This window comes from Amyelois transitella, chromosome 25 (genome assembly GCF_032362555.1).
Source record: "Amyelois transitella isolate CPQ chromosome 25, ilAmyTran1.1, whole genome shotgun sequence".
NCBI classification, from domain to species: domain Eukaryota; kingdom Metazoa; phylum Arthropoda; class Insecta; order Lepidoptera; family Pyralidae; genus Amyelois; species Amyelois transitella.
This window is the reverse complement of record NC_083528.1, coordinates 4,885,912-4,912,780: the sequence shown is the minus strand read 5'-3', so window position 1 is coordinate 4,912,780 and position 26,869 is coordinate 4,885,912. Positions and strand designations below refer to the sequence as shown.

The window sequence follows — 26,869 nt, the reverse complement described above, 5'->3', positions numbered from 1 at the left end:
TAATATTCCCTGTAGTTACTCGGCGAATACCCGTCCTCGGCCCAGGATAACTCTTCATCGAGCGCGGCCGACTCTAGGCGAAGACATCCGTTCTCCAAGCACGACCGGAGGCATAAGGTGTATAAATATACAGATTTAATTAGCATTATTATTGAAGTTAGTTCGAAACTTGTGTAACGAGATACTAACCCAACGATACTATACAGGGTGTCATTTAAAACAACTGCATCCTTTTAAACATAGACTATACCCATGCTTCTGAGCCGTTCGAGCCTATTTTTATTTAAATTAAACGTCATCATTTTCACATTTAAAAACGGAAGTCACACGCTTTATTAAAGACCAATACTACAAAAGAAATTAAAACTAAACATGTAAATAAATGTCTGAAAAAGAAATTATTTTTCTAGTATCAAGATCAAGTCAAGATTCACAGTGCGAAATGGTTACTAACCGTTTACGCTATCTACTGAACTCCGCATGGCCATAGCGCATTGCGACATTCAACCTAAATTCCATTACATTGAGATTAAAATCCTATCAAATTGCACAATGGAAAGTTTAATTTTTTTTCGTATTTTCTGAAATATGAACCGATATTTTTCTTTTAACGTTTTTAAATATCCTTTAGATGAGTACACTTAACAGTTAAATTTTTGCAGTCGAATTAAAAGTCACCCTGTATATAATAAAACATTTTATAATAAATACTTTTATAGATAAACAATCAAACATGCAAGACCAAGAGCAATTAGAAAAAGTGTGTTTCTCATCATGCCCTGGCCGGAATTCGAACCCGAAGACTTATATTTAGAAAGCAAAAAAAATATTTGATTTTTTTGTGTAAACTCAGACTAAGGACTTACGTCCTCTGCAGGGTCCGATTAAAAAACTAGAAAGTGACGGGTATGTAACCTCAGATCTATTCGGTCTATGGTTCTTCTATTCGTTATTTTTATAGATGTCTTCTTGCAAGTTGTGCTCTATCATCGATAACGCATAGAAAAGTATCTCTAATTTGACTAAGGCCCGTTATCCGTCAGGTTGACGAAAACTATTTCTTTTACTGCAGGAATTCTCAAAGAGCAAAGACTCGAAGAAGAACTCGCAGCAAAATGCACAGGCAGCACAAAACTGGGCGCCGCAGGTAATTGTTAGTATTTATTTTAAATTTATTATCAGCTTTATATGTAAGTTACATTAGTTTGAGTGCTAACCGATGAAGTGAAGAAGGCAAACGCAGTGCGAGGAAACCTGGCGCATTCAGGCAACTGGATTTGTAAGCATGATCCAGTATGAGTTAAGATAGGCCCCGCAACCCTTGATCTGGGATCGTGGTCAAACGCAACTTCTTTCAAGAAAGTTGAGGATCTAAGGGTGTATGTTACACTATGAGAAAAAAAGAAGAAAAGGGGACATTATTGAACGGATTTGCATTATTTTCTATTCTGTGAATATTATTCAAGTAAAATTTATAAATAGTTTATGTTTGTCTTAAGTTTAGAAGATGCGTGATGAACAATTTACACCATATGCTACTATGATTTATTGCTCTAGGGTCCGCTTTTCAACATTCCATAGTATGTATGTGTATACATACTATGGAATGTTGAAAAGCGGACTGACCATACATACCATCTGTGTAGATGGTATGTATGTATATCACGCCTGTTTCCCATTGGGGTAGGCAGAGACTATGGATTTCCACGTGCTACGATCCTTACACACCTCTCCCGCTTTCTCCACACTCATTACTCTTTTCATGCATATTCGACAATTAGGAGTACTCCATAGTCAAAGAAGACAAAATAGAGGAATTAATACTCCTCTTTGTTTCAGGGTTCACACGGAGTGCCTTTGTTCGTGGAGAAGTGCGTGGAGTTCATAGAGCGAGAGGGACTGTCCTCGGAGGGACTGTATCGTGTGCCTGGCAACAGGGCGCATGTAGATATGTTGTTCTCCAAGTTTTATGAAGGTCAGTTCTTTATCAGCAAGGAAACGGTTTTTTTTTTCATAGTGACCTTTAGTTTTGACTATCTTTGGAGGGTTTATATCACTATTTACTAATTTTAATGAACGTGCCGTGTGGTTCCCGGCAGTGCCGTGTGGTTCCCGGCACCAATAGAAAAAGAATAGGACCACTCCATCTCGCTCCCATTGATGTCGTAAAAGGCGACTGAGGGGTAGGCTTATAAACTTGGGATTCTTCTTTTAGGCGATGGGCTAGCAACCTGTCACTATTTAAATCTCAATCAGTCTTTTTGAGACTGTTGGCTCTGTCTACCCCGCAAGGGATATAGACGTGACCATAATTATGTATGTGTATATGCCAACTTAATAGCAAATATTTTGTGACATAGTTGCTTGTACCGTGGTATATCATAATACTTCCGGTAAACTAACGTTATTATATACTAGTTCTTTAGTTCTTACAAAAAAAATTATGCGCTGTTAATAAACAATAAATGAAATTTGGTGCACATTCATACATACATACAATCACGTCTATATCCCTTGCGGGGTGCAAGAGACACCGGAGGTCCCAGATTCGAATCCCGGCCAGGGCATGACGAGAAACACACCTTTTTATAATTTGCAATTTGGTGCACATTTGTATAAATGTACGAAATATAAAATTAAATATATAAAATCATGTGTTCACAGATCCCAACGTTGACCTGGATTCCTTGGACATCCCGGTGAACGCGGTGGCCACAGCTTTGAAAGACTTCTTCTCGAAGAAGATGCCGCCGCTGCTGGATGAAGCTAGCATGGCTCAGCTCGAAGACATTGCGGGTAAGTTCACGTTAGATTTGATGTTGGCATATTATAAGTCTCCTGTCTGACTTTCCAGATCATAATAATTTAGCATTTATTTACGCCCGGAAAGAACAGTGCCGTGTGGTTCCCGGCACCAATAGAAAAATGAATAGGACCACTCCATCTCTTTCCCATGGATGTCGTAAAAGGCGACTACGGGGTAGGCTTTAAACTTGGGATTCTTCTTTTAGGCGATGGGCTAGCAACCTCTCACTATTTGGATCTCATTTCTATCTTAAAGTCAAAAAGCTGAACGTGGCCTGTCAGTCTTTTCAAGACTGTTGGCTCTGTCTACCCCGCAAGGGATATAGACGTGATTATATGTATGTATGTTAGTATGAAAAAACAATATTTGCCCGTCTAGCCATTGAAAGTTCATATGGGACCACAAAACACGATGTCACATTTTAAATGAAAAAAAAAAATGTTCAAACTGAATTATTGTACGTCTTGTGAAGACAGATCACAGTGACACGAACTGTTTGTATCATCTTTTCTACTAGTGTTTCCGCAATAAAGAGATTTGTATTTGTCAATAAAACAAAAACAAAAGTCTGCTTCACGCTAAGACTTGATGATACTGTCACTTCACAATTCCAAATTGTGGCTGCCTCTTTGGATGCCTACCCATAATGACACGCTCTCCGTTCTCTCCAGCGAGTAGTTTCGGAGTGAGTCACTCGTCGAATTGTCTGCCCTTGGTGAAGGCGTGGACATTGACATTCGTCTTCCGATTCCGTAAGGTTTGCAGTTCTCCAGCAGTACCATTAGGATAAGTGGAGAACCTTTCAGTGTGTGTGATAATAATAATGTATAATAAACATACTTACTATACAACATCTATCTAATATGTTTAAACGAGCAATTCTTGTGTATATATAATCAGGATCTCGGAAACGGCTCCAACGATTTTCTTGAAAGTTACAGATTAGGGGCTTTTCGGCTCAAGGAATCGATTTATCAAGGTCCTAGGTTCGAGAAAAGCTCGGTTCCCAAGATATATAAACATATCAAAAACCGCGTTTCAAGAAATTATATCAGCGCCATCTCTGGTTGACCGAGCGAAGCTCGGTGAGGTACCATCCAGGTACTATACTATAAACCTATAGATATATACATAAAACTCTTTATTGCCCCATAAGAGTAAAACATACAAAACAGCACAAAACAGATAGTGATGATACAAAGGCGGACTTATCGCTAATGCAATCTCTTCCGGTCAACCTTTAGGTGGAAGGAAACCAAACGTGAGGTATATATCTATTATAGTATATATATAGGTATATGTATACTATATACTATATATAGTATATATATAGGTATATACCTATAGTAAACTGAACATATATGTTTGTACAACATGACATATTTCTGTTAACACAGCGATGCGCGGCTGCATCGCCGGCGGCGTGGAGCTGAAGGACCGCAGCTGGCGGCTGCTGGCGCTGCGGCAGCTGCTCAACACGCAGCTGGCGGCCGGCGCGCGCGCCACGCTCGACCTGCTGCTCGCGCACTTCGCCAGGTGATTGGTGGCGCCGTGTGGTTCCCGGCGCCGATTGAAAAAACAATAGGATCACAACAAACATATTTCAAACTTAATATATGCCGTGTGGTTCCCGGCACCAATTGAAAAAAGAATGGGATCACTACAAACCTTTTGTAAACCCTAGTCAAAAGCAAATAAATATGCTATTCTATTCTATTTCACATGGATGTCGTAAAAGGCGATTAAGGGATAGGCTTATATGTATACTTGGGATTCTTCTTTTAGGCGATAGGCTAGCGACCTTTCACCATTTTGAATCTCAATTCTGTCATTGTCGGCCTCTGTGGCGCAGCGGTTGTGCGCTTGTCTGTGACACCGGAGGTCCAGGTTCGAATCCCGGTCAGGGTATGATGAGGAACGCACTTTCTCTGATTGGTCTGGGTCTTGGATGTTTATCTATATAAGTATTTATTATAAAATATACGATTTTGTATCGATTATCAAATGATTGACATTTATCATCATCATCATGAACGTTTCAATTCCAACAGGGTGGCGGACAACTCGAAACTGAACTCTATGGACAGCAAGAACTTGGCGATATGCTGGTGGCCGACCCTGCTCCCCGTTCATTTCTCGGACATGGGCCGGTTCGAGATGACGCGGCCGTATCTCGAGGACATCGTGCAGACAATGATCGACCAGCACCCGTTCCTGTTCCGCGGGCAGGAGGCGTTCGTCATGGTGTGAGGGCAATGTGTGAGTGGGGGCAATCTTTGATTTAAACGCGAACTCTTCGCTTGAAACACAAAACCGTCACTTGAAACACAAAACCTCCACTTGAAACACAAAACCTCCACTTGAAATATATGACATCTACTTGAACCCGTTTGTTCTTCTGCACTGACGCCTTGGAAGCGGCAGTAAACTTAGTTTTTAAGTAATTTATTTGACGTCAACCAATGTGTAACTAAAAGTTTTGACAATTATTAAGCGATATGAAGTATCCTATAATAATGAATAAAAATTTTGAATTTTGAAACACAGAACCTCCACTTGAAATGCAGAATCTCAAAACTTCTTTCACTTAAAAAATTGTGTGACACAACTAACAAAACTTAAGCGCCCGTGTGAACAAGAAAGAAAGAAAGAAAAATATTTATTTGGTACATAATAATATATCAAGAACATAAAACCTTAATCTATAACAACATTTGTACCAAAATGGCCCCCCCCTCAGCAATTGTTAAAAATGTTAAAAATCTTTTTTTTGTCTTAAGTTTCTTCATTAAATCCTAAACTTGTTCGTTTAAAACTCAAACTTCTAACGATATTACCAATTAATAACACAAAACATTTTAATGAAGCAATAATCTTTACAGGAACCCACAATGCAGGTTGCATTTGTGATGGATGACGTGTGACGTCACAAGGCGCGGGCATCGCCAACGCTAAACACACGCGACTATCGACCCTCTGTGGTATGTCATAAGTGTCATTATGGCTCGCGGACATTATGCTAGAACGAACCGTTTCAGTGTTAACTCGTTACATATTACGTCAAAGTCGTTCCAAATAATGATGACTAGTAATTTTATATGCGTAAGTTTTGAATATGCGTTTTAGATAATAAAAAAAAACAAATACTGTTTTCCGAGATTTCCTCTTAAGATTTGGCAGTTTAAATTTAAAAGAGGCTATGAGATAATTTTGTAATTTTTATTTTTATTTATTCAGAGGTGTAAAAAAATAAAAGTTTGTTATTTTATACGGTTTTCCTCATATCAATTCGGAAATCATATTTTTCAAATGTGAAATTTTTAAGTTGATTTTCTATAAAAATAAAAGCAGTATTTTAAAACTTGAAGTTATATCTGCATCGTAATAGGATAAGAAAATTCGTGCACAAAAAGTATTTAACGGTATAAAATGTTCTAAAATAAGTATTATTGGTAACATTTGTATTTATAATAATGGCAACACCACGTATGCACATTCCGTTCAGTCGATATGTATAATTGTTAATTAGTGTTATATTTAATCGTTGTTTTGTAGCGCATAAAAGCTAGCAATTATTTTATAGTAACACAATTGCAATGGGGCGCGCGAAGAGTATTTTCGGTTATATTATGTATACAAAATAGGTATACATGGATTCAACATGGCGTAATAGTTTCGAGACGCCATCTTTTTTTGGACACTAGTCTGTAGCGAAAAAAGGTAAAGATTAATCCATGAGACTATATTATTCCGCCAATCAAAGTGGTCTGTTATATTCGTGGTGGATTAATTTCATCGCCCAACTTCAAAAAAAAATTGAAAACCTCAGAAACAAACCATAGATAATATATATTTAGCTATAAAAATTATGCAACAATCGTGTCCCGTCGTTTTATTCGGCTCCAGTAAAAAACTGGAGAAAACTAAACGTAGATTATTTATCGGAAGAATAGTCTACCGATTTATAGAAATAAAACAAAATCTACAATTTTTATACCTGTTTTGTATACGTCGGTGAATTATGAAGTGAGATTAAATAGCGATTCGTCATTCCCAATGAATGAACACCTCACTTGTTGTAAGCGTGTATGAAATGTTCTTTTTTTTTTACATTTGCACATATGCACAGTGAAATTTTATTTCTTGAGATTATTTCTTATACGTATTTAAGATAATGTAGCATCACAATTTTATTCTACGCACTAACGATCTCTTGTAACAAAAGTAATGTTTTATTTATATTTGACCGTATGTCATATTTGGCAGCTTTTTTCTTGAGACTGATTGCTGTTTTTTGTTCACGTAATGCAAACCGCACATCAGATTGTAAATTAGAAAAAATGTTGCCGTCACTCTTTTTTCGCGTTTTAAATTTTTAATATGATGTCTAAAATACTTGATATATTTGTCCCGAATAACTAGACAAATTAATGTTTGACAACATGTAGATTACAGCAAGATACCAAAGCCTTTGGAATCGCCATTGGTAATGGTGGCTTTTTAAATGAATGCTAGATAATTTTCAAATCCGTAAGAATCACTGTTGGCCGGAGGTCATTGTGGCCGAGGGTAAAAACACGTATGATGACAGAGAGAATGGATTGAAATAAGAAATGATTCTTGTTTCAAAACCCAACAATTATTTTCGTTCAAAACCCTATTAACGATATATCCCTTTATGGATGGAATAAGAGTAACGCAACATTTTCGATAAAACATGAAATGGCCTATTTGTACTAAGTGTTTATGCATAGACTGATGTAGTGTGTACTGTGACGTCAAGTAGATTTAACGCAGATCGTCTTTACTCATAGAAATCGTTGTTGGTATGTCAATTCAAACAGATCTTTAATGATAACTCTAAAAACCAAGGGTCCGGTAAAGACAGCATCATACTGTCGTATGATTTAGCAATAGAGGTATTATTGATCGGACCTTATGGAATTTACAACCTAAACATCCAATTCAATAGTAATTTTTAACATGAATATCTAATTCCATTTCTTTTAATTGTTCCATTATAAATACGGGTATTTATATATAACTGTTTGACAAAATGAACCTCTGAAAACGACTTCGATTTTTATTAGTAAACATGACACAATTTATGCCATTACGATCCTTTTGCCAATAATATGTAAGTCGAGTATGCTTTGTGAACTTTTCAATGTTATGTATACTCATTGTAATCTTAAAGTATTATTGAACGTCGATTATGTGAAAAATGATACTCAAATTGAGCAAGGAAGCTTAGTTTTTGTATATTTATGTACTGAGCATCATGTAGAAAATTTTCTTTTGTAAGTAAAGAATCTCCGGAAAGTGCATTATTTTGCAAAAATGCTTCATTTTTGTTTTATTGTATATTAGAAATCAATTATCACAAGAATTTGCAGTGCAATTTTGTAACGTATGTAATGTACAATGAGCTTTTTTAAGTTACGCTACGAAATTCCAATGGATTTGTGTTAGTTTTAAAAGCAGCAAAAAATGAAATCAATGTAACTATTTATAAGTATATTTAATTAATATATTAGATGTCTCCATTTAAGCATAGGTAAGTATTCGCGTAAGATTCAATCGATATTATTACGTCATAGCACGTGCGAAGTACAGTGAGCGAAATAGAGAAGCATACCGCCGTCTTATCGAAGTATACTTTTCTATGTTGCTCGCTGTACAGTGGAGACAAAGAGATCGGAACTTGAAAGTCGCTTTTGATAGTGGGTCTCTTTTCTTTGCCCTCCACTGTCCACATGCATGCGTGCACGTAACGCAAAATATCATGTCCATTAGGGGAATGATGCGAGGGATTTTTTTACATTTTACTATAAATCGAAAAAGACATAGAGCCTACCTGTGTTTTTTTTTTAATTTATCTTTTCTAGAAATTTCCGCTCTCCTTGGATCTCAAACGGAATTGTTGTACACCACCGTTCTGGTATTTCCCCTAATGATTTTTTAAACGTAATTTCTATATAAATACTTATTCGATGTAAATATTGTACATTTATTCATTTTATTTTTTTGCGTAATTTATTTATTGAATTTTATTTTTTTATGGGAAGGATTTATAGCCATATTTTTGTTATTGCAATATGATTTGTCGAGTGTTTTCCTTTTTATATTTTTAAGCACATTCTGTTGTTTTTTTATAAATGCGATGTGCCATTATTTTCGATAACGCAAAGTGATTTTGGTGATTCCTAAACTTGAAGTTTGTAAGCATTGGTTTTTATCTGATTTTCTTTTTCTAGTAGGTTTCTCGAATGTTCTAAAGTAGAATCAATGTACGCTTGGTTGACTGAGGTCTCGGTGGCAAGATGGCGTCACAACAGTTGTAAAATAAATGTCGCTAGATGACGGTTTGGTAATTTTTCGCTTGTATAGGATAAAATCTAGGCGGATAGTGAGAAATGGAAGTCCAAAGTCTGCCTATCCCTATGGGAAACGTGCGTGATATGTATGGATAGTGAGACTTAGGTATTTTCGCGGGAGTTTTTGGCCTTTAATGTTATTGATAGGATTGTGGAAGGTAATACGCTAGGTGCAACGATTTTTATGAACTACGAAACATTAAATTATACTTTTTTTCAGATTTGTTTAATGAATTTTATCCCTTTTCCAAAAAAAGATTTATTTATTGTTATAATAATAGTGATGTGTGCATTATAAAAACCTGTAAAATGTAAGAACGTGTAAGCTCATCATTTCAAGCAATATTAAGCACTAAAATTTTACAAGTAAGGTTAAATTTTGCTTGAACTCGTTCGAACTATAGTAATTTGAGTGTAATTTGTAATGGCGCCCTGAAAAATGTTGAAAGCAAACAAAGAAGTTATGTATAAATTGTAATGTTTAATACCTCTATTTCAACGAAGATATATTTGTTGATTTTATTTAGGTTCTTACAAAATACAACTATTCTTTTAACGATAAAATTTGGTCAAAAAGTGGTTATTAAGAATAACCATTTCAAAGATTTTTCTATATTCCCGACAAAATTGTACTGTATGCCAAGGAAATAAAGTATATAAACAATATTTACTCAATCTAAACACAAACTAATTATTATTGATTTGTATCTTGATCTAAATGCTTTTCGAGCTGTTTTTCTCTTTTTTTATATATACATAGTAGTGTGATGAATGTTGTGATATGACGCTGGCGCGGCGCCGTCACCGCCTCAGTCGACGAATCCATTTGCTATGTGCGTGTCGATTACTGTACAACACAGTTCAAAGGAATGTGTCATATTTTATAATAAATAACCATATATGTAACGATGCTGTGTTCTTATTTATTCCCATACAGTTTTTTTATCTCTCATTAAGCCGTGTGGTTCTCGGCAAAATAGAAAAATAATATGACCACTTCATCTCTTGCCTTTGGGTGTTGTAAAAGCCGACTAAGGGATAGGCTTTTAAACTTGTGATTCTTGGGCAATGGGCTAGCAACTTGTCACTATTTGAATCTCAATTGCATTTTAAAGCCATTGCACTGAACAAATTTAATGTACTTGTAATATGGTCGTTATTTTATTAAAAATAGCTGTAAATACAAAAACATAATTTTTCCTGCTGTCTCGCTCATAATACCGAACAGTTTAGTTCGCGCCTACAAGAAGAATCCCAAGTTTATTAGCCTATCCCTTATTGTGACTTCCGTAACCTTGCAGGGGAACCTGACCCATATTGGATATTGGGTCACATCCAGTTTCCTGAATGTACAGGTTTCCTCACGATGCTATTCCGTCGCAATAGAGCATCGATAAGTATTTAAACAAAAAGTAAACTACATATAAAATTTTAATCTCCATATAACATACACGTTAAAATTATACAACAGCACATACTAATAAAATCACAGTTTATGTTTGTTATATCGTTATGCTATTAAATAAGATGCACATTATAAATCTAAGATATTTAAGCACATTGATACTGTTTCAAACAATTACGTAATAACATTGATATGTTCATATTATTCCTGTTGATTTTTGATTATATAGACTTTAATAATCATAATATCTACTTAGTATTTGAGAATTAATTGACTTATTGGCGTAAGTTGAAATAAATTACTATAGTTTATAGCCTCTATATTTCTACCATACGGTTAAAACTATATTATGTTACTGAAGTGTAACATATACTGTGTCTGAAACAGAAAGTAAAATTTTAGGCTGTTATGACTGCTCTTGACCGCCGAGCTTGCATGAAGAGAGTTATGAATGTGGATGAAGCGAAGGAAGTATGCAGAGATCGTGGCAAGTGGAAAGAGATAGTCTCTGCCTACCCCCCCGGGAAAGAGTCGTGTTTTTATGTATGTATGTATGTATGACTGCTCTTATGTATTCTTTCAATATTATCTGAAACGACACAAAGGGCATCAACATTTCGTATTGTTTAACAAACCATTGGATCTGTTATTAATCAACATTGCACCAATTCTTTTCATGCACACATTGTGCGGAATACAGCGGCATAGTCAATCCGTTAAATGACTTAGGATATGGAGTCATCATTGACAGGATCTGAAAGTTTCTTGGTCTCGTCAGTACATACCATAGACGAGGATTATTTGGAGATTGCACTTGATAAAGAAGAACATCCAGCGCTTCAACAGCCGCATCATTGTATGGAGGACCATCTTTGACAGGAGCTGACAGTTTCCTGGACTTATCAGCTCAGGCCGAAGCTAAGGAGTAAAAAGATGAGTATACACAGCTAGTTCGCTCGTAAAACTGAGGCCAGACTGTCCAGAATCTATTGGCTAAGTCAATGTTCGTGTCATAGAAGTCAAACACATCCAGCGCCCCAGCAGCCGCACCAGGGTATGGAGCCATCATTGACAGGAGCTGACAGTTTCCTGGACTTGTGGGTGCAGGCGGAAGCCAACGAGTTGACAGACGAACACACGCTGTTGGTTCGCTCGTGTTCCGAGTGTGATGTCGTCATTTCCTGAAAGTAACAATTATTTTTTTATACCTACTACTTATTTGCATACTGTTACTGTTGTGGTGTGATTTGTCGTGTGTTTATTAAGAAATTAATTGAAATATTTAACCTGGGCTTGCCCTTTGGATTGCTGAGGTCAGACGATTCGCTCACTGTCTGACCTCGTATAATTAGTTATGTAAGAAATCGATTATTAACATAACAGAATATAGCTACACAAGATGTGAGAGAGGAGAGGATTCATGTAAAAATGGCATCCAAGAAAGAGATTTACAAGTATACTGAGAAGTGGGAGAAGGCAAAGGATCATGTTATTTTGACCAATAATAAAAGAATAGTATGCGTACCTGATAGCTATCCCGCTTGTACCGCGGGCCAGAGCTGGAGGACGACAAAGTGTTTCTCGGCCGATGTCTGCTGCAGTGTTTGGGCTTCCCTAAATCGTGGACTTCCTCTATTAACCTCTCATTGTCACTCTCCACGTGTACGGGCAACCCATTTTTCGGCACTCCGTTCTTGTGTTCCTTTTTAGGTTCTTTCTTCTTTTCCCTTCTTTTCCTTTCCCTCTTCTTAAATGTCAAAGAGAAACGTTTCCGTTTCTTAGCTTTAGGCGAATCTGGCCTTTTTGGAACCGTCGATTTTTCCCTTTCAGATCTGCTCGTATCATCATCAGGAGGAGGAATTTGAGATTCAGAATCGGTTTTTAGAGTCAACTCAGTACGAGTGGAAGAATCGGGCTCTCCAGTTTTATACGCCACTTCTTTTTCTAAATTAGCTAGCTCCATCCTTCTTAATCTTTTTGGTAGTTTGTTTACTGTTGCGTAAATCGGCTCTTCGTTGTCGCCTACCGGAGCAGATCGAGATCTGAAGAAAAAGTCAAACTTCTTTGGTTTCACTGGTATTCTTCTTTCGACGAAAACCACCGTGCTCGCAACTTCAGTCGTCGTGGTGACATCATCGGATTTGGGGCTAGAATTGCTCGGGACCGGTGTTGACTTTGGATAATCGTAAGTCAACTCAATATTCTTTTCGGTGACATAAGACTTTGGCGTCGTTTCTTCTCCATTTTGCATGGGAGGTGGTGGTGGAGGTGGAATATTCTGTTCTCGTTTCTGACAGCAGCATTGCCTTTGCATGACTTTCCGAGTGTTGCACATGAAGACGGAGTTCTGTTGTATGAAGGTGGTTTGCAGTGTTGGTGCTGATTGGACATCTCCGAGTAAATCTTCGACATTGCCTCCCGTGTGAAACCTTGGTGGTTGGTAAGGAGCTATGACGAATCCTGGAGGTGGTGGGCTGGCGACGTGGTAAGGCGGAGACGTGACTGATTCGAAGAATCTGGGCGGATCTGGTGGCGCGTCGTGTATCAGCACATCGACAGATCTTTCCTGTCCACATTGGGTGGGTGCTCGTATAGAAGGGTTGGTTTGAGGCATGATTGGAGTTTTTTTGGTATCAGACTTCGTTTCTTCCTGGCACTCTTCACACATACATGGAGATTCGACACCGCTCTGTAAAATTAATAGAACAATTAAGCTATAAAAGAAAAACTACAGAAGTTGAGATTGGTATCAAATGACAATACCTCACCCAAGCTTAGGGCACTTGGATAAATGGACTCATTAGATTAAAGTTTCATCAGAATAGGAAATGGTCAAAAATATACATGTAAGTTTAGAAGTTTACTCGAAACATGATGTATGTTGCCCAATGGAAATGTTTAAAACAATACCTAATTCTGTTCTTTGTTTTGTGTTTATGCTCTTACAAATTGTGTTAATTTCCAACAACATTCCGCTAAATGCTAATAACGTTTAATTTTACACTTAACATGTGTATACAGATGTTATTATTTGTGTCCTATACGCAACGTATCTCCTATGTACTAGGCACCATGAACAAGCTGATTAAGCAAAAATTCAACATTTAAAGATTTGATACATACATACATACATATGATCACGTCTTTATCCCTTACGGGGTAGACAGAGCCAACAGTCTTGAGAAGACTGATAGGCCACATTCAGCTGTTTGGCTTAATGATAGAATTGAGATTCAAATAGTGACGGGTTGCTTCAAAGATTTGATTTGCAAAATAATATGTACTTTTAGTTTTACAGGCGTTTTGTAGAGTACCTATAACCATGTAGAACCGGGTAACGGAGGTCAGACGGCAGTTCACATAGTTGTCTGACATTTCCCACTACACAGATCACTCCTGACCATGGGCATATACGACTGACGACGATTACCGAGATGCACAATTCCTTATTCATAAGCATATGACTATTTATACTTTATGACTTCACTATAATTGTCTGTATTTCTGTCTGTCCAAACCTGTTCTTGCTCAGAACACTAATGACGAAGAATCTTCGTATGTAAAGACAGTACTTGGAAATATTCCAGTCAACTCATTTCTGAAAATCCATTGAAATATCTCATAGTGGTTTACCTCTAAAGTATGTGTAAATTAGTAAAACACTAAGAAAATCTTGCCAAAATTTAACGAGGGGCCTTGACCCCCATCCCGCGGCTGCTGGACATCTGGTCATAAGGCTGCGTCATACAAAATATAAGGAAGACGTCAGACTGTTTTATTTAGCTATAAAACAATATTTTGATATCGATAATGTTCGAATTTTTCTTTATGGCTTGTCGGTGCGAGATTATATTTACTCGACTCGACTCTGAAAGTAGGGTTATGTTTTCTTGGTGCACCTGAAGTTCATTAAGTCTAAAATCTGTTTAGAAGCAGCATCAATGGCAAAAGTAACTAAATTACTAGTGGTAGGTATACTTTAATCATCTGGCTTTTTAACAAAAGCAGTCTTTCAAACGCAGAATATTTTTTATGTAAAATGCGTAGGTGACATATTATTAAAATTTACATGATAATGACTAAATCATCTTTTTTGTGACACATTATGGGATTATTATTTTTCTTTTAATTGAAAAAAAAAAAAGAAATTCGATGTGAAATGTACTTAAAGAAAAAAAAAAACAATAACAATGAAAAAGTTCATAATTTAGGTCAAGTACATTTTCGTCCCGGCCTGCCTCATATTCCAGAAATTTTACTGTACGTAAGCGGACATTTAATTTTTTATGTTTTAAACAATTGCAAAATTTCCATAAACTTTTCCAATCAAACAATCCAATTCCTTCCTTTATATTTTCATTTGTTTTTATGTACACAAACATATTTTTTTTTTACGAAAGCGATAGCCATCCAGCCATGTCTTACCTAATTTAAACAGTGTCATCGCGAAATCATTTCCGGATAATTCCTCAATATCTCCACTTAATACGACCGGCATGCATACCAAATCACTCTCTAACCCCAAAAAAATATTTTAATCACATTAAACACACGTCAAAAACAACATGTCACATTTTATAATTCCGTTCCGCATTTTACGCAAAGCTGTCCTGCGCGCGCGCACACGACTGAGATTATTTATAAATACATTAGGTGTTACATATTTCCCGACGCTGGTTTGCCCGCCCTTGACTCACATACTCAAACTTGCCATAACCCAAATCGTTATGCCATATGAGAGGAGCATAAAGCTGAATCTTGAATGTTTTGATGGACTATTTTCGAAGCGGAAGGCTCTTGAATCATTGAGTGCAATTTCTTTTGATATGCCGAATGTGCTTTGAAGATGATGGAATTGTTTAAGATATTTTTGTTAAACATAAATGTCTACATAAATATAATCAAGTCTATATCCCTTGCGGGATAGACAGTCTCAGCTTGTAACGCACATATGTATCTAATTCGGCATTATTCTTTGTTTTAATTTAACAAATGTGAAAAATACAAATTTTACTTCTTTATAATTGAAGGCTCAGTTGTAGGGCAAAACAAATGTTAGTGCTTTAAAGACATCTCTCTGCCAAAAAGAGGTTTCAATCATATCACGTCGACAAAAGTTAGTTTCCTATATGATTAAAGGCTACGCCTACGCTTCTAGAAACAAATAGCCAATTTTCGATCTCTGAAAAATTAATTTACATTGTTCATCATAGCTATTCAAGTTCTACATAGGATAAAGCATAACTGCGTTAATCCTGCGACCTGTCACTATTTGAATCTCAATTTCATCATGAGCCACACGGCTGAGCGTGGCATTTTATAGTCCTTCAAGACTGTTGGTTCTGACAACCCCGGAGGGACTAAAGACGCGATTATAGCATGTTTACCTTATTCCCTTCTTGTTCCCCCTCCTCAGGCACCACGCTGAGGTCGTGGAAGGCGACCGCGCGCGCCGACCCGTCAGCGCTTGCGCACTCTGGACACGCACTGCACACAGACGCGCTGTCCTGCCAAACGACAATGTGACTTATTCTGTGTACTATAAGATACAAATTTGAGCAAACATACATATATGACGTCTCAATCTTTAATGAGGTAGACAGAGCTAACAGTCTCGAAAAGGCTGAATGGCTACGCTTAGATCGCTGGTTAAATGATGTGATTGAGATTCATAATAGTGACAGTTTGCTAGGTAAAAGAAAAACTCTCATTCTTTACTTTTGTATGTCAATTTATAATCTGTATGGGAAGAGAAGTGGCTGGTACACATACTATGTTTTTTTTTTCGAAAAGACCAGCATGGTAGATGTATCGCTTTAATAAAAAGCATTCATGGGAGAAAGGACTATTTCTCACCATTTCTCTGGTGCCGTGTGGTTCCCAGTATTGTAGAATAGGAACACCCACCACTAGAGCAAGCTTGCATGCTGGATGGTGGCAAAGAACAAATATATGAAAAGTTAATTAAGACAAAGGCTTATACTTATACAAAGGCTATAACTTGGGATTCTTCTTTTACGCGATGGGCCAGCAACCTATGTCACTATTTGAATGTTTCCCATTTCTACTGCTCATTTCGCCACGTACGTCCGAGTGGTCGGGCGAGGACCTCCGCTCCCGCAGCATGCTGTCCAGCCGATCGTACTCGTATCTCAGCGCTGATATCTCCCTCTTCAGTTGCTCGTTCTCCCGCTTCAATTTCTTGATGTCTGATTGACCTGCGGAAAAGAAAGTATATATTAAGACCACTATAAGAAAAGAAGGAAATGGTAATTTGTTTTTTTGGCTATTGTATCGTTACCTCCAAAGCAAAAATTCTTCCTTCTGACTTTCCTCATCATTCTGGAGAGAAGCCCGGGATACGTCTTTGATCATGGACCCTGGACTGAGTCAGGTTTTTACACGTTAAAACTAGGTCAGATAGGTCTGACCTCCGCTAGCTTTGCAGGTAAATCTAACGTGTAATGGATCGATCATGGTCCGGTTGCCTCAATGTGCAGGTTTCCTCACGATGTTTTTCCTCACCATAAGAGCATCCGTAAATAATCAAACTAATGTATATAACTTCAAAAATAGTCATTGGTACATGACTGTGGTGGGATTCGAACCTGTGCCTTTCTGCGCATCACGCATTTTAACCGGGCATCTAACCGAATCGACCACCGGCGCTCTTCCGTAAGAATTACTTTGACAAAAGGCTAGTTTAGCCACGGTAAACTAGACATTTTACCTAGAAGATTTCTGAAAATCCTTTCTTAGCCGATGAAAAATAATTCAGAATCACCTGAGAGTATTCCTTATGGAGCAGTAATGAATCAGAAAAAAGGGATTGACTAGTTATCTACTTGAACAGATACCAAAACTTAGTCAAGGGTTATATTAACCCTTGAACAAATACTAGAATAAGCGTATGGTGGTAGGTATCTAATGGGCTATTTACGAACATTATTAAGGTATATGTCTCTTTTTATCTCCAAGGTTCACCGAGAGATATGATACAATAGGTTGACAAAGTCATGAAGGATCCATTAAAGCAAATTTTATCACATTACCTCGTTCGACTTCTGCATTGATGTTAATGGTGCGCAGACGCAGCTCCTCGTTCTCGTAAAGCATGCCCCGGGAAGACTTGCGGTCCAACCTGGAAAATTACATTTCTTCTTTTTAGAACGCTCTGGCTTCCAAAGAAAAATACTTAAAACTTTGATAAAACATAATTTGACAATCTTAATTTTATCATTAAGCCATACAGCCGAGCTTGGCCTTTCAGTATTTCAAGACTGTTAGCTCTGTCTACTCCGCAAGGGATATAGACGTGTTTATATGATGTATTTATGTATGTTGATAAGAAACAATCCTGTCTTGCAGATTAAAATATAGCGCTTTGTTCTTTTTTTTGCAATAATGATGTTACAAACAAACAAATAATCATTGATATTTGACCTAATTTTGTGAGAAGACTTAATTTAGAACCCTAATTTGAAAACATGGTCAATTATTGATTAGACTAGAGAAGGAGGGTGAAAATAATACAAATAGGTACTAACTTCCGGTTGGGCTTGACGTTGACATCTTTCCTGCGCGTGCGCAGCATGCTGGCGCCCGTCATACCCGACATGGTGGCCACTCGCCATGCGTCGATTAACAACTAGAATAAAAAAAATCATTACTTAAATATACTCGTGGGGAGGACTATAATAAATAGCAAGTTCATAAATATCTTGAAAGTAGTTCTCGTGGTGTCCTTACCCTGGAGAAGAGCCCAGGGCCCTCAAGTAATCTATCAAGCTATGATCCTAATCCTAGAGTAAAGTCAGGTTTTGCTCAAAAAGCTACTTTTTACTGATCTCCATAAACTTTCCAGAGAAATCTTACCCGTATCGGATCAGGTTTCCTTATGATATTTTACGACACCCTCCCGACACCGCAGAAGCAACATTTATCCATATTTATGTGGAAAAATTGATAGATAGATAAAATTATTTGTTGCACCATAAGAGTAAAACATACAGAACAAAACAAAAGAGACAGAGATGGTACAAAGGCGGACTTATCGCTAATGCTATCTCTTCCAGTCAACCTTTGGGTGGAAGGAAACCAATTAGGATATTGGCGTTGGCGCAGAGCAAGACTTAATGTTTATAATGCGGTATATACTTATCACTATTAAGACCACTATAAACAAGTTTTAATGTTTGGTTCTCTGCCTGCTTTGTACTTTTGCGTTAAGTCACTTGCAACGACATCAACAGGAACAGATATTACACTTTGGAAATGATCTATCACATTACTACATACATACATATGTTGCTTGGAAAAAAAAATAGGTACTAGACTTTTTACAAGACCATTTCGTTATAAAAACACAGACTTATTGATATCGACTTTCCAAAGATAATAATTATAAGATTCCTATAGAATAAAAAAGTAGGTTGTAAGAGAGGCGAATAAATTAGTTTTCTTTCTTATCAGTTTTTTTAAGTTATTCTTCTTTTCTTTTTCTTAGTTATCAGAAATTATTTATATTGTAAGCATTTGTTATAAAAACAAAATTTTAGCTCCCTGACACCCATGAAAGTAAATCTAATAAACTTACCAAAAAATTAATGTTTTCTAATCCAAATTGCAAAGACGAGAATGGCCCACTCACACGCGGTTATTGTGATTGTCTAAATGAATTAATATTTCTCATTTTTTCTTGTTAGTTTTAATGTTTTTTTTTATATTTTTTATATTTTTCATTGAAATATTTTACTACCACAAAAATAATCTTTCGGTGGTTCAATTTATAGTTTTATTTATAGATATTTATTAGAGGTACATATTTATTATGTCATATTGTCTCGCAAATTGCTCAAAAACATAAATCGATCATCAATTTAACAAAGCCAATATATCTTATTAATGTAGTCTTATCTTGTCTTAAACAGAATAACCAACACTAAGCACTCACCAATTCAACACTAAAGTCGCAACTTGGCACTAAATTACCGGTAACGTTACCGCGGTAATACGGTAATACCGCGGCGTCTGGGCTGTCTCTAATTAGATTTCGCGGCTAGGGCTCTTCTCGAGCCGCCACTCATGCGCCCTGGAGCGCTGACTAGACGAAATTGTACAGTCACCCACATAAATTTAACAATGATACTTAATATTAGTTGTTCGTCGCGACCTCGCGACTACGAAAATATTATTTACAAAATTGTCAATATCTAATAACATAGACCAGCGGTTTGATAATTTATTCATACATATAATAACGTCTAAATCCCTGCGGGGATATAGACATTTTAAAAGGGACGCGTTCAACTATGATAGGATTGAGATACAAATAGTTCTAGGTTACTGGCCCATCGCTTAAAATAGGAATAGAGAGAATACGTAATTCTATGTATGTATTATTATATCATATTATATATATTTAATCATTTATATATTTTTAAGCAATAATTTTGTTTATTTTGTTATATGAAGTGAACTTAATGCAGCTGAGACGATAATGTTTATAATAATTCAAGTAAAATTATGCCGTTGACTGTACCAAACAACCATTTTTAATATGTCATTGTGAGCCATCTTTGGCGGCGTCAGCTTCCGTTCCCTATAGTTATGGGGATTTGATTACTAACAAGTGATATTGAATGCAAAGTATTTTTTTATGACGAGCTGACTCTATAACTAACACCCAAATACATTCATACATACATATAATCACGTCTACGTCCTTTGCGGGGTAGGCAGACGCAACAGACTTGAAAATATTGAAATACGATTGAGATTCAAATAGTAAAATATTTCTAGCCCATCGCCTACAAGAATAATTCAAAGTTTATAAGCCAGCATTTTAAAACAATTTAACAATCAAATTCTTTAAAACAAATGTATTGATTTCTTGATTAAATAGTACCTAAGGAATCATTTAATTTGGCACAACCCGCAGGCATATTTATTTATTACTAGAGGCCGCCCGCGACTTCGTCCGCATGGAAACCCTATCAATCCCACGGGAACTATGGAATAAAAATAAGCCTATGTGTTATTCTGGGTCTTCAGCTACTCACATACCAAATTTTATCGTAATCGGTTCAGTAGTATTTGCGTGAAAGAATAAAACATCCATACTGACATAGAAACTTTCGCATTTATAATATAGTAAGTACTATTGATAGTAGACTATTGATAGTTTCAAAAATCTCGTTAGGTCTCATTATCTATCTACTCTATCCTAAGTATATGTTATTATTATGTATTTATTTGTATTTATGCGTATTTATATGTATTATATATAGATATACATATATTCTGTATGTATTTTATTATGTTCAAACATTTATTTATCTTGCTCTGCGCCAACGCCAATCTCCTGTTTGATTTCCTTCCACCCAAAGGTTGACTGAAAGAGATTGCTTTAGCGATAAGTCCGCCTTTGTACCATCTATATCTGCTTTGTGTTGTTTTGTATGTTTTACTCTTATGGTGCAATAAAGAGTTTTATCTATCTATCTAAGTACACGCAGGTAGGTCTTAAAGGGAATTTATTTTTATGAGCGACTGTACCTTCTGCGGTGATCAAGTAAACTTTCTGATACAACTGAAAGATATATTTTTAACTCAGTTACAAAGGTTCCCAAACGCTTGTGACTATTGAATAAAAGAGCCAATAATAAAACTTTTTAAAAATTTTGGCGTATAAAAACATTGAGACAATATTTATTACTATGTAAGTTAGAGACTTACGTAGAGTTACCTACTGAGCTAGACTGCGTGAGATCAGTGTATTTATCCTGAACTACATACATATAATCACGTCTATATCCCTTGTGGGGTAGACAGAGCCAACAGTATTGTAAAGACTAATAGGCCACGTTCAGCTGTCTGGCTTAATGATAGAATTGAAATTTAAATAGTGGCAGGTTGCTAGTCCATCGCATAAAAGAAGAATCCAAAGATTTTAACCTTATCCCTCAGCCGCCTTTTACGACATTCTGAAATAAAAATATAAAAGTCAAACAATTTATTTGTGGTGTGTGAACTGTTGTGTTACGGAAGTTTATACGATTTACACACGGATCAACATATAACCTTAAAATACCTCTCCAAAAAACTCGGGCTAAGAAAGCAGGGTAATTTATTTCTTCTCAAAAATTCCCAAGGGAGTAATACTACGGGCAGAGCTCAGGTAAATTACAAATAAAGTAGTTGTACGGTTGAATAAGGGTAACTATGGTTTGTACTACTCTTTAAAGGAAAACCAACGTGTAGACGGGATGATTGTTTATTTGCAACTGATTCACATAATGACAACTCCTATCAATTGGACAATGCATTTGAACATCGAACAGATAGTTTAAAAGCCTTGGTAAATCTTGGTAGGTACCTCAAGGGAGATGGACGAACTTCTATTTTCATCAGACTGGGAACATCATCCATTTGTAACAGCTCCAAGAATATCCCTAGAAGTAGAAATCTATTTCCAGAATATATGTTCTCTATCAGATTCATAACATATTCTCGTTGTAATCACAGCCGTCGTCAGGTGCCGTGTGGTTCCCGACACCAGTGCAAAAAAGAATAGGACCACTCCATCTCTTTCCCATGGATGTCGTAAAACGCGACTAAGGGATATGCTTACAAACTTGGGATTCTTCTTTAGGCGATGGGCTAGCAACCTGTCACTATTTGAATCTCAATTCTATACTTAAGCCAAATAGCTGAGCGTGGCCTATCAGTCTTTTGGCTCCGTCTACCCCACAAGGGATATAGACGTCACCATATGTATGTATGTATGTATTTTCAGCCGTAAGTTGCTGGTTTCAAGCCTGGGTTCGTTCAAGACCGCATATATCACTTTAAATTATAAATGTTGTGTAGCTCCCGGCACTAATATAAAAAAGGATCACTTCATCTGTTTCCCATGGATGTCGTAAAAGGCGACTCAGGGATATATAGGGCGACTTATTAACTTGGGATTCTTCTTTAATGCGATAGGCTAGCGACCTATCACTATTAGAATCTTAATTCTATTATTACGCCTAACAGCTAAACGTTGCCATCAGTCTTCCAAAACTCTGGCCCTGTCTACCCCGCAAGGGACGACGCGATTATGTGAATATATGAATATTATAAAGTCCTCCTATTTTCTTTGTCTATATGTTTGTGCTAATCTATGAAAGTTGTGGATGGATTTTGTTCCTATTTGAAATGTTGGAAAGTCGAGTTTCTGAGTAAGAGATAGATAAAGAGTAACTCATTACTCTTTTCATTCATCTCCCTTTTCTTAAGACATTCGAAATTTGGTCCTTGAAAGTTCGACGTGGCCGGCCCTGTTCCTCTTTTACGTTCACCTGTTCACGTGTAGCTGTTTTACGATAACAGCTGAACACAGGCTCTTCAAGACTGTTAGCTATCTCTACCCATCTATACTAATATTATAAAGCTGAAGAGTTTGTTTGTTTGAACGCGTTAATCTCAGGAACTACTGGTTCGAATTGAAAAATACTTGTTGCGTTGAATAGACCATTTATCGAAGAAGGCTTAAGGCTATTTAACATCACGCTACAACAATAAGGAGCAAAGAAATCATGGAATATGTGAGAAAAGCGGGGTAAATTATCCATCCTTGAGGGCTTCAATGATGCCCAAAATAACTATTTCACGCGGACGAAATCGCGGGCACAGCTAGTCAAGGATATAGACATGATTATATGTATGTATGTATTCTAAAATTGATTGATAGGTAAAATAAAAGTTTACCTAAAAGCCTCTTTATTTTTACTACGCTTTTATTAGCTTGGGTTGTTTAAGTCACAAAAAGAGCTGACATTATCGTTCTGTGCTCTGTGCCGCTGATCCTTGTGTAATGTTTATTTCGAGCGCGACCCGTGTCATCGCATAATACTATAATGCAATAAAGGGTGAGTAGGGAGACCACGCTGGGAATTCATTAAGGAATAAGTACACTGTTGAGATATAAGGCTAAAAGTTAAAAATGAGGTTATATTTTTGTATCGACTGAACTAGGAAAAGGATGGTAAACTTGGGATTCTTCTTTTGGGCAATGGACTAGCAAACTGTCACTATTTGAATCTCAATTCCATCATTGAGTCATATAGCTGAGCGTGGCCTTTCAGTCTTTTCAAGACTGTTGGCTCTGTTGGCAACGCAACTGATATAAGACGTGATTATATGTATGTATGTTCTACTAATAAGTAGACGGACCAAAGACAAGTTGGTTTCAGATACTTTCTCCTAGCTATAGTCCCGATTACATAATTACCTCTTAAGACTAAAATATCATGAGCCAGGTTCACATGAATAGACTCCCGTGACTTACCTCCGTAACCTTTGCAGGGGATATTAACCCATATTGAATCATGGCTGTAGGTTTGTAAGAACTTTGGCTATAATGAGAATCATTAATTTTAATAATTTAATATTTATAGACTAGTGTTTTGCGAATAATAGGCTAGTTAAGACGCTCGCGTGGTGTAGAAATCTAACTTAGCTACTCCAGGATAATGGTCACAATCGATTCCTCCACAGAGTTGAGACGTTACATACATACATACATAAAATCACGCCTCTTTCCCGGAGGGGTAGGCAGAGAATACCTCTTTCCACTTGCCGCGATCTCTCCATACTTCCTTCGCTTCATCCACATTCAAAACTCTCTTCATACAAGCTCGGCGGTTTCGGTTTGAGAGACGTTACCCGGATAAATGCCAGGAGATAAAGATATCCCTTTTTTGTTGACTGTTACAGTAAATAAAATCTAGTTAAAAGTTAGTGTGAGTCTTAACCGATGCTCTTACAGTTAGGGAAAACATTGTGAGCGAACTTGCACGTTCTGGCATCTGAATAAGAAACCATGATCCAATACGAGTTTTTTTTTATTAATTTTGTTTGTTTAGACTTTATGTTATTGTGTCACATCTGTTTTTAAATCCTTTAAAGGCTTTCTAGTTTGTTTGTCATTTGATACAAATCAAACGAGTTGGCCATTGTTTTACTTGTTATCCAATATGAGTTAGGTTCTCTTTGCAAAAGTTGCGGAGGTCAGATGGTAGTCGCCTCGACTAAAAACCTGACACCACTGGATCTGGTCCGCTGGTCAAAACAAAGGCGCACCCCGGGCTCCTCTCTAGAAAGGTGAGGATATAACCGGCACTTAAGCCGGACTTGACTTAAAGAGGAAGAAGAAAATTAAATAACTTGGTGACATTAGTATGCTAGCGTCATGTCTTATGTCAAAGTGCAAAGTTACCTCTTCTAGATTATTCTTAACCTACGCCAGTTGTAACCGGTAACTCGGCAGAATTTCTATCATATTCTCTTGAAATTTCTGTTAAATCTTTGGCTGGCAGTTTGAATTAACTTTTTGACTTTGGTGTTGACGTGTGGACATTTTTGTTTCGTGTTTTGTTTGTTTCGCAATAAAAAAATAAATAAACAGTTTATTTTTTAACTAAAATATAATTGAACAAAAGTTTTTGGCACCACCAATTGGCATAATCAAACGTACTTATATGATAAAATCTTAATTAAAGGGTAACAATAAAAAGTAATACCTAAGCAAAGTATCCAACTTGGAACATAAACAATGTAATTGCATAATAATAAGTTTTAATAAGTAATAATAAGGTTAGTTCTGAAAAAAATTCGACGTTATAAGTATCTCTTTCTAGTTAATATAATTACTTATTGATTTGTTACAAAGTCGCAAACGCTTACCTCTTTATAATATTATTATAGTCGTGAATTCCACTAAATTTAGAAAAACCGATACAAATATAAGTCGACATACATTAAGTTAAATTAATTTAATTTAAAACATTAGTATAATACCTGTAAACTCTTAAAACATTACTTTGATCTGAATGGATGCAATAACATAAAACATAATATGCAATAAACACATCGTAAAACGAATGGATGCATCGGATTGATGTGATTGGTCTATAAAACTGATGAAACTCGTAAATAAAATTTAAATAAGTATATTATATATCTTGTGTCACGATGTACCTTGATACGTTTTGAAATGACAGATCTTATTTTGATAAATTTTCATAATTAATCTCTGATTATAAGGTATACATATTACCTTCATTAAAATTTAGAAGAAAGAGACATGAAGTAGGGCTTGGAGAACTTTTAGAAAAATATTTATAGAATATTATGGAAATCCTCTTTTTTTGCGAGGTTTGATTGAATCTAAATTATTAGTTGCATCCAATACTTGATTGTTATTCATTTGTTTTTTATTTGAAACCATATAAAATAAGCATACCTACTCGTAGATAGGTAATAACAAACATACCTTTGTAGCTAATATCTCTAATGTCCCTATAATAGATCCTAGAATAGTTTTTTTTTTCTGAATTTACCATCTGAATCCCAACAAAAGTTTATTGTGTTCTAAAAGTGCGGGCTTTGACTTTTGCATATAAAGTGGATACAAAGTGACAAATTGTACCAAGTGTTATCAGTATGCTGATAACGGCTAGTCTGCTGTTAAGCCGTTACACCGGGCTCATGTTGAAAAGGGTAAGTTTTTATCCTATCTTAATAATTATGTGGTTATTCTTTTTTCTATTGGTGCCGTGTGGTTCCCGGCACCAATAGGAAAAAGAATAGGACCACTCCATTTCTCTCCCATGGATGTCGTAAAAGGCAACTAAGGGCTAGACTTATAAACTTGGGATTCTTCTTTTAGGCGATGGGCTAGCAACCTGTCACTATTTGAATCTCAATTATATCTTAAAGTCAAATAGCTGAACGTGGCCTATCAGTTTTAAAAGACTGTTGGCTCTGTCTACCCCGCAAGGGATAAAGACGTGATTATATGTATGTATGTACCTACTTAATAATTATTTTGGGAAAGTTTGTAAAAATTTTTGTAACTCTTTTACGCTTCTACTTACTTCTTCTACGGATTCTTATGAAACTTTGTAGTAATTAACCTTAGACATTGGAATGGCTGACGAAGTAATAACATTCTGTCATATGTATATAATATCATTGTACTAAGGCTGTGTGTCCCAAATATGTACTGGCTGTGTTGCTTTACTAGGTTCCAAACCTAGGCAATTTGACTATGTACCTAACCTCTTTTTACACATCGCTGACTAGCCTGACTTCTCTCTGATCTGAACTGATACTGAAATGTGTTATAAAAAAACCCAACATAATCTATCTAGACGTAAAAGCATATTTTTGTGAATTATCAAATTCCTATTTCTTAAAAATTGTCATTGAAACCTAGAATTTTGATTCACTTTG

At 36.4% G+C, this 26,869-nt stretch overlaps 2 protein-coding genes across 3 annotated transcripts in view; one reads left to right on the top strand and one right to left on the bottom strand.

Annotated features, from left to right (window-relative positions):
* LOC106135237 (rho GTPase-activating protein 190) overlaps window positions 1-10,090 on the top strand; it is a 44,471-nt gene extending 34,381 nt beyond the window's left edge. The window contains exons 33-39 of the mRNA XM_060951499.1: window positions 16-117; window positions 1,073-1,147; window positions 1,840-1,975; window positions 2,665-2,796; window positions 4,204-4,342; window positions 4,858-5,065; window positions 5,689-10,090. Of these exons, the coding sequence (XP_060807482.1) occupies window positions 16-117; window positions 1,073-1,147; window positions 1,840-1,975; window positions 2,665-2,796; window positions 4,204-4,342; window positions 4,858-5,056 (783 nt within the window). The 3' untranslated portion in view covers window positions 5,057-5,065; window positions 5,689-10,090. The remainder of the gene's footprint in view (window positions 1-15; window positions 118-1,072; window positions 1,148-1,839; window positions 1,976-2,664; window positions 2,797-4,203; window positions 4,343-4,857; window positions 5,066-5,688) is intronic.
* Window positions 10,091-10,366: 276 nt separating this feature from the next.
* Window positions 10,367-26,869, bottom strand: part of LOC106141646 (uncharacterized) — a 45,266-nt gene continuing 28,763 nt past the window's right edge. The window contains exons 1-7 of one of the 2 annotated variants that reach the window (XM_060951668.1): window positions 19,542-19,677; window positions 18,136-18,236; window positions 17,641-17,729; window positions 16,676-16,806; window positions 15,976-16,095; window positions 12,114-13,277; window positions 10,367-11,769 (exon numbers count right to left, since the gene is read on the bottom strand). In XM_060951668.1, the coding sequence (XP_060807651.1) occupies window positions 11,608-11,769; window positions 12,114-13,277; window positions 15,976-16,095; window positions 16,676-16,806; window positions 17,641-17,729; window positions 18,136-18,206 (1,737 nt within the window). In that variant the 5' untranslated portion in view covers window positions 18,207-18,236; window positions 19,542-19,677 and the 3' untranslated portion in view covers window positions 10,367-11,607. Of the gene's footprint in view, window positions 11,770-12,113; window positions 13,278-15,975; window positions 16,096-16,675; window positions 16,807-17,640; window positions 17,730-18,135; window positions 18,237-19,541; window positions 19,678-26,869 lie in introns of those variants that run through there. The other variant, XM_060951667.1, reaches the window with a different exon arrangement.